The 8,236-nt window shown below is 39.6% G+C and overlaps 1 protein-coding gene across 7 annotated transcripts in view; it reads left to right on the forward strand.

Moving 5' to 3' along the window:
• The window catches only part of PHF20L1 (PHD finger protein 20-like 1), an 83,570-nt gene that overhangs the window by 67,683 nt on the left and 7,651 nt on the right, over positions 1-8,236 (forward strand). For all 7 annotated transcript variants that reach the window (XM_019552909.1, XM_019552941.1, XM_019552918.1 and 4 more), the window contains 3 exons: positions 2,136-2,331; positions 3,418-3,787; positions 7,601-7,766. In XM_019552909.1, the coding sequence (XP_019408454.1) occupies positions 2,136-2,331; positions 3,418-3,787; positions 7,601-7,766 (732 nt within the window). The remainder of the gene's footprint in view (positions 1-2,135; positions 2,332-3,417; positions 3,788-7,600; positions 7,767-8,236) is intronic.

Here is an 8,236-nt window from a genome sequence, read left to right on the forward strand (position 1 = left end):
AGGTGATAGGTCACCTGGTCATAGAAGGAAATGAGATTGGTCAAGCAAGACCTACCCGCAACAAACCCATGCTGGCTATCCCTTAGGATGTTGGTGTCAGCCAATCCATTAAGGATGCCCTCTTTAATAAACTTTTCTTAGACCTTCCCTAGGATAGAAGTCAGGCTGATGGGCCTATAGTTAGCCTGATCCACTTCCGTCCCTTTCTTGAAGATAGGCACCACATTGACCTTCTTCCAGTCTTCGGGTACTACACCAGAGCGCCAGGAGTTTTCAAAGATCTGTGCCAGGGGCTGCGCTCGCTAGTTCCATGAGTACCCTGGGGTGTAGATTGTCAGGGCCGGCTGACTTGAAGTTATCCAGCTTCTCAAGATGTTCCTTCATCAGGTCAGCATTTATGGAGCGAAGGGGATCTCCCTGTCCTGTAGCAAAAGTCATAATGGCCAACTTTCTCATCACCCTTGGGTGCATCATGTCTGGCCCCATAAACTTGTACACCTCCAGCATTTCTAAACAGTCTCTAACCTGTTCTTTCACCACTGTTGGCTGCTTACCTCCTTCCCAAACTGCTGCCAGGTGCAGTAGCATGAGAACTGCCCTTGCTCGTGGAGAATGAGATGAAAAAGGCATTGAGTGCTTGAGCCTTTCCCGCATCATCTGTCACTAGGTTGCTGCCTCCATTCAGTAGGAGACCCAAACTTTCCTTAATCTATGTCTTTTTGCTGACAGGCTTGTAGAAACCCTTGTTATTACCCTTCACATCCCTTGCTAGCTGCAATTCCAGTTGCACTTTGGCCTTCCTGACTTCCTCTCTGCGTGCCTGAGCAGTACTTGTACACCTTCCTAGTTGTTTGTCCAAGTTTCTGCTTCTTGTTAGCTTTCTTGTTTTCTGTTGTAGCTCACTGAAGAGTTCCCTGCTAAACCCATCTGGTCTTCTGCTGTACTTGCTCGTCTTCCTGCACATAGAGATGGCTCGTTTTTGTACCTTCAGTAAGGTTTCTGTAAAATACCGCTAGCTCTCCTGGACTCCTTTCGTCCTCATACTGGCTTCCCAGGGGATCCTGTCCATCAGTTCCCTGAGTGAGTCAGAGTCTGCTTTTCTGAAATCTAGGGTCCTTACTTTGCTCCTCTCTTTCCTACCTTTCCTCAGGATCCTGAACTCAATCATCTCATGGTCACTGTTGCCCAGGTGGCCATCTACTACTACATTTCCCACCAGTTCTTCCGTTTGTGAGCAGCAGGTCAAGAAGAGCAAGGCCCCTAATTTGTCTTTCCACACCAGCACCAGGAGCTGTCCCCAACACTCTCCTGAAACTTCTTGGATTGCCTGCACACTGTTGTATTGACCCCCCAGCAGATGCCAGGATGATTGGAGTCCCCCATGGAAATCAAGGCCTGTGATCAGGAAACTTTCACTCGCTGTTTGCTGAAAGCCTCATCCACCTCATTGCCTTGGTCTGGTGGTCTGTAACATACACCCACCAGAACAACACCCTTGTTGCTCTCCCCACTGACCCTAATCCAGAGACTCAACAGGCCTGTCTCCAGTTTCATACTGGAGCTCTGAGCCATCACACTAGTCTTTAATATAAAGCACACTCCTTTTCTTTTCCTCTGCCTGTCCTTCCTGAACAGCTTATACTCACCCATGATAGTGCTCTAGTCATGCGAGCTCCCACCAAGGCTCTGTTATTCCAATTATATCATAGGTCTGTGACCACAAGGACTTTCAATTCTTCCTGCTTGTTTCTCAGGCTCTGTGCATTTGTGTACAGACACCTGAGGTAGCTAGTGGATTACATTAAGACCAGCTTTTTTACTATCCATTAATTATTAATTACTGTTCCCAGGCCTGTCTTCTAGAGGTGTTTTGTGACTCCAATTGAGCAGAAGGATTGTAAGGACCAAGAGGGAGTGATGGTTCTGGGAAAAATGTGTTCCTACTGGTATTTGTTGATGTTTGCCTTTATTTAATAAAGTAAAGTATCTTAGTCATCTTACAGAATGAAATGAATTGATTTGGACCTCACTGTAACAGAATTTTAAAGTACTCGGGAGTGCCAATATTTTCAGCATAACACCTTTGAAAGTTGCGGTCACTTTAAAAAAATGCCTTCTGCTTGCTTCCCTCATAGGTCAGAGATGGAGTGCCAAATATCTTTATGATAAGGACTGGTTAAACAATGGGCATATGTGTGGATTATCTTTTTTGAAAGAAAACTACTGTCACCTAAATGCCAAAAAGATTGTGTCAACGCATCACCTGTTGGCTGATGTGTATGGAGTAACTGAAATATTACATGGCTTGCAGCTGCAGATTGGGATACTCAAGTAAGTGTGGTCTCGTATTCCTCATCTTTGTACCTTTTGAGAGGTGGACATGAGTTCTGCCAGACATTTTAAATGTAGGTTATATTATAGACCTGGTAGTCAACACATATTTAACCATTGTGCTCTTGAGAATGATGTAGCACAGCATTACAGGGCAGATGCCAGGTTTCTCTTGAACATCTCAATGCAGAAAAGTCGATTGCTTGTCTTTTTTGACTAAGATGTACAAAAATTGTTGGTAAATAGGAATTAAATAAACTCTTTCTTCCATTAAGCACTAAACTGTGTTTGTGTTCCTGCTATTGATTGGTGTTGATCAGTATTCATGCAAAGGAAAAATATTATGAAGAGATTACAGACTTTTTGGATGAGAAGCTTACATGTCTGTATCTGCTAAATCTAGTTTAAAAGCAAGCTTCAGTAGTTCTAAATTTTGCCATTTTGCGGTCTCTTCCACCTGGGGTTGCAAAGCACTAACAAACCATTATAATTTAATGCCCTGTGAGGCTGCAAATTACCATTCCAAATTTACAGAAGGAGCACCGAGTCATGGATTGGTTGTGATACTTGCCACAGCACATTGTAGAGTTGTGTTACTTGCTGTATACTCTGTAGTAAGTATGGAGTAGACTCTAACTCTTCTATCCTGTACTTTTAAACAGTAGTCTTCATGGCTTTCAATAATCTATTGTGAGTATTATATTACTAATTAATTTAGTCTTTTCAGTGGCCTGACTGGCGAACCTTCTTTTTGATCACATTTCCTAATTATGTTTTCAGTGTGCAATTTGCAAGATAAGTCCATATCCTCAACTTCAGTGAGAGCTGTGGGCCCGGCACCAACAGGATCAGATTTTTTTGGGATCATTGGTGTTTTTGTTGCATCTTAAAAGTTTTATTAAAGATGATGGAGTTGTACTGGATTTTCCATGAAATAAGAAGCCTGTGAGAGTGCTGCATGAAACATTTGTTTTTTAGTGAACACCGATGCCAAATGTTTTTCTATTGTTTCTTTAATTGTAATGAAACAGAAACAGTAGTATGAGCTATTGTTGAATCCTAACTTCTTTCTTCCCCTCTTTCCAGAAATAAACATCACCCTGACCTTCATCTCTGGGCTTGTTCAGGGATGAGAAAAGAGCAAGAGCAGATATCCCTCGGAGTGGAGAAAAAAATAGTGACTTTGCCAGATACTGTTAATCCACCTGAAAGGATGTGTCAGAGTCAAAACCATAAAGAGCCCCCTAGTTTACCCCAGAAGATGGAAGAAACATATATTACAAGTGAGCACAGTTACCAAAAACCACAGAATTTTGGTCAAGACTGCAAAGCAGTTACTGACCATGTGAGCTCAGATGATGAGGATACGAGTAGTTTTGAGGAAGATCAGGAATTCCGTTCAGAGAATAAAACCTATTTACAATATTCTTTTAAAGAAGATGGCATGAGTGATCAGGTAAAACTCATTATTCATTTCTGAAGATTCTTAGAGTTAGTGCATCATCTCTTATGCACTCTTAAATAATCTCTTAATAAAACTCAAATCTCTCTTTCAAATAAAATTCAAAATTGTAAGAAATGCCCACTTCTGAATTTTCTGCTTGTGTATATCCTAAAAGTAGCCAAAAGAAATCAGAACCGCCCATTTTAAATGAAGTTGGATGTATTAAAAACTTCTATGACAAAGTAGGCACAGGTTTAGGTTGTAATGCCAGCTATGGTGAATTTAAAGATTTAAAACAACTATAAATATATTTAGAAATGTTTAGATATAAAAGTTACCTTTGTTGTCCATAGCCACATGTTTTCAAGTAGCTTGTTAACACGTAAGGGAATTTAGAATGGTATTTTTTCAAGCTCTCTCAAATAGCTAGAGATTTCCTAATGAAAAAGGAACAAAAACTCTTTATAGAGCTTCAAGGGAAGGAGAGAAACGTGCACTGTAGAAACGCATGTGATTGACTGGCAGCATTATGCTGTAACTGTCTTCTTAAATAATGAAATTAGTATGGAATGACTGCTACAGATCTCATGCAGGAGTTTGAAGTGCATGCACCTGTATAAGTAGCAAAAATTGCCTTTCTGAATCATGAAAAAAAAATCTATCTGGACTTTGGGGCAGAATTAAGGTATCTTGGACAAATTCAACTCACTTTACTGACTTTTGTCACATTTATTTATTAGATGTGGAGGAGGGACCTGCTGAGTCAAGTAGATCCTTCCTTTCTGCTATACTCCTTTATCCCTCTATCAAACAGTTCATTGGCAAACGTCAGCCTAGACCTTCCTCTGTACTCGTATTGCAGCTTTCTGTCTAGCTCATTGTACTCTGTGCCTTGTTTCCTATGTGAGCCACTCTCCATTTATCCTGAGTTTCATTTCAGATCAGCTTTGTTAGTTGCTTTAAGATGCTGTTTTTTAACTGTTTGAACTAACTCAAGATCAGCTGCCTTTTTTAAAGGTGCCCCTTTTCACTGCTTGAGAAATCCTTGTCTATGCCTTAGCAGCCTTACTTCTAGACTGCTGTAACCCCCTGCTGTCTGGTTGTTTAGATTCGTGTTGATATTCCTCTCCAAACAATGCTCAGATCTTGTTGTTTAATGTTGAGTTCCTGTGCATCTCCTTAAACGTGGCGTTCATGCCTTTTGGAGCTTTAGCTAAGCTTGCCCCTTCCTATATTTTGGGATCTGGTCTCATTTTAACTTCTCAACTTGTACTTTAGCCTCTGCATTTTCATACCACTTTTTTGCAGTTTTCTTTATCAAGCATTAATGCAATTTTTGGTGTCTTATCCCTTGAATATCCTCCCTTCTCCTGTGGCATGGTTTTCCTCGAAGTCCATATTTTGCAACTACCTTTCAAAGGCTGACCTGTGTTCTTGTGGCATATTAATAAAGGATAAATTATAAAAAAAAAAAAATACAAAAATGGGTCTAATATGACATACGCATATAAAAAAAACAGACTTTCACTTTATTTTATATTCCCTTTTACGCTTTCTAGCCTTGATAGCCTGTAAGGCTCTCAAGACAGACAGACGTTTAGTTTGCTATTTACCTATGGCAGTGTGTAATTTATAAAGTTAGAAACGGATTTTTTCAGGAATGTGCCATTGGATCTTGAAAGTAGAGGTTTATACTTTTTGGCTTATACTTTTATATATAAACCTTTTTTTGGTTTATATATAAAGGCCTATACAAAAGAAAAACAAGAGATCCAAAGAAATGACGCCAGGAGTTGAAGAAACAAAAGAAAGTTGTTCGATAGCAGGAAGAATTTTTAGTTAAAAGTTAAGCTTTAGTTTATTTTTAAATCTGTTGAACTTCAGCAATTAATCACTATGCCTCAGACTCTTTTAGTTAAGGTATGTGTGCTAGCAAAATGCATCTTAAAAGGCATAACCTACAGATCCTCCAGCAGGAGAGAAAAACCAAACTTGACATTTTATTTTCTATCTGAGGCTTATGAAAATCAAGCAGAGAAGAGGAACTCATCCTTCATTAAAACTAATAATGTTATTTCATGCTGCCTTTGTCAGAAACCCCACACCCCCAAAACCGCACGCCTTTTTCAGAAGCAAAATAGTAGAGAATCCTTTTTTTAATAAACATTGTGTATTATCTTTAAGATAGAGCTTTTTCAAACAGGTATGACACATTTCCAGTACTGTTTGTTCCTTTCTCTGGCATCTGACTAACAACAGTACAAGCAACATAGTACTTTCTTTGAGTTTAGTTTATTAAATATAAGGTGTGCTTATATTCAACGAGCTGCAGTAGATGTGTGATCATAGAGTTATAAAAATAAAATTACCTGTCTTGTAGACCAAAGGAACTATTTTTCCATTTTGCTGTCAAATTAAGTATATCCTGTCTTTGGTCATAGCTATTTTCTGTAGTGTCACAGGCAAGGGAAAAATAAGCATGTTAAGGGAAAAAAATCCTTTCTGAAACATTTAATTTATTTTGTGCATGATTATGCATATCACTGGTCACACAGGCCACGTTCAGAATTCAGTTTCTCCTGGGAGATTTGTTGCTATCCCAGGAGAAACCGCAAGTGTACAGATGTTCAGGATTTTTCTCTCAGAGCAAAAATGGCTGTTGTAGGAGAGAAATAATCCTGGAACAACCAAAGTTAAATAATTTCCAGGAGAGTAAATGACTGTACTCATTCTCTTTTGAGAATGAGCCACAGCATGATCCTCCAGCATCCCAGGGTGCTTTGCATCTGCCTCTTCCTTTCCTCCCAAGAGACAGTGTGTCGCTCATTGGACTTTGCTGCTGCAGCCAGAAAGCAAGCAGAACATGTCCCCTTCACAATCCCACATGGAGACGCAGGGTGATTCTGAGAAGTCTGGGTTGGTCAGTCAGGGTTACCCTGTGTGATGCTGCCATCTGTCTCTGGGCAGACTGAGGGAGCCCAAAGAACACGCTAAGATGTGTGCACTCTTGTCTGACAGGGTCAGCACTGCAAACTTTTTGCTCTTCAAGGGTCGAGCATTCAAAAGTCTGTTCAAGTATCTCTGAATAAGTTTTTCTACCAGGAAAACAAGCCTGGGGGAATTCTCCCAGATAATTTAAATGCATCTGTGCAGCCTGTCTTAATTATCTGGCCCTTTTTAAAGTGTTAGCCATGTTATATAACTGATATATCCTTGTAGCAGCAAGTTACATCTGTAGGAAGAAGAAATACAATCTTAGTTTTAAATCTGCCCACTATTAAAATTTCAGATTTGAAGTAGACCAGTAAACTTTGACATTTTAGATGTTGTTCCAGCTTTGTTATTCCATGACGGTATTTTCATTTCATTCTTTGGCTGCAACAAGAGCAAAACACCCTTAAATGTTTGCTTATGTTGGTAACAGTTCACTGGTACAATCAGCACTTGATGAACAAAGAGCTAGAAGTTTATACAGCAGAGTGATGAGACATGGGCCACTACTATCCTATCAAACAGAATGCAAGAATTGTTCAGTGTTGTGCTCCCCGCTTCTTTTTTTAAATTTTTTTTTACACGCTTTGTTTTCATGGGTTTACTGAAACCCAGATTAGCCTAATTTTTTTAGCAGTTTGTTTCAATCTATCTTAAAAAGCTAAATACTATGATTATATGGGGCTTTTTGATTAAGTAGCCAGTAGTTTGATTTAAAATCACATGGTTCAAGGCATTTGCCCTAAGGATTGAAATCAGAGACAGGATTCAAATGGTAAATTTGAAAATTAGCATTTTATTAGGTGTTAACTTTATTTCCTTTCATTTATGAAGAAGACCTCAGCTGAAGGGAATACAATATTTGCTTGCAATGAGAAAAAAGGATCAGAAGAACAAGTGGATGCGCATCTTCAATGGCAGCTAAATCTCCTTACCCACATAGAGAATGTGCAGAATGAAGTCACCAGCAGAATGGACCTGATTGAAAAAGAAGTTGATGGTAATTGTACTAATCCAAATATTGCATAATGATTTCTTTCTTGAGTTTATATTAAACTTTAGACAAACTTCAGCCACTTTTTCTATTGCCCCAAGTCAGGAAAGTAACTGAAACAGTAATTGAGGCCCAGAATTTCAGATTTGGACCTGTAGTTTTGGGTGCCCTTTTTTAGACACTGATGGCCTGATTTTTTTCAAAAGGTTGAATGTCTGCGGCACCTGGTGAGAATGAGTGCACACAACCTCTGCACAATGTTAACTGAATTTAGAAAACTTGGGCTAATCTGAGTTGTCCAAGATCACACAGCACACAAAATATCAGGCTTCCGCTTTTTTGCTGTACCTGAGAGTCAGTTCCCTTTATCTTGACTTCAAAAAAGTTTTTAATCTGGTATCCCATGATCACCTCTTGGCCAAACTGGCCAGTTGTGGCCTTGGCTCCACCACGATCCGCTGGCTGGGAAACTGGCT

The sequence above is a fragment of the Crocodylus porosus genome, unplaced genomic scaffold (genome assembly GCF_001723895.1).
Source record: "Crocodylus porosus isolate Cpor-Errol unplaced genomic scaffold, CroPor_comp1, whole genome shotgun sequence".
Lineage (NCBI taxonomy): Eukaryota > Metazoa > Chordata > Crocodylia > Crocodylidae > Crocodylus > Crocodylus porosus.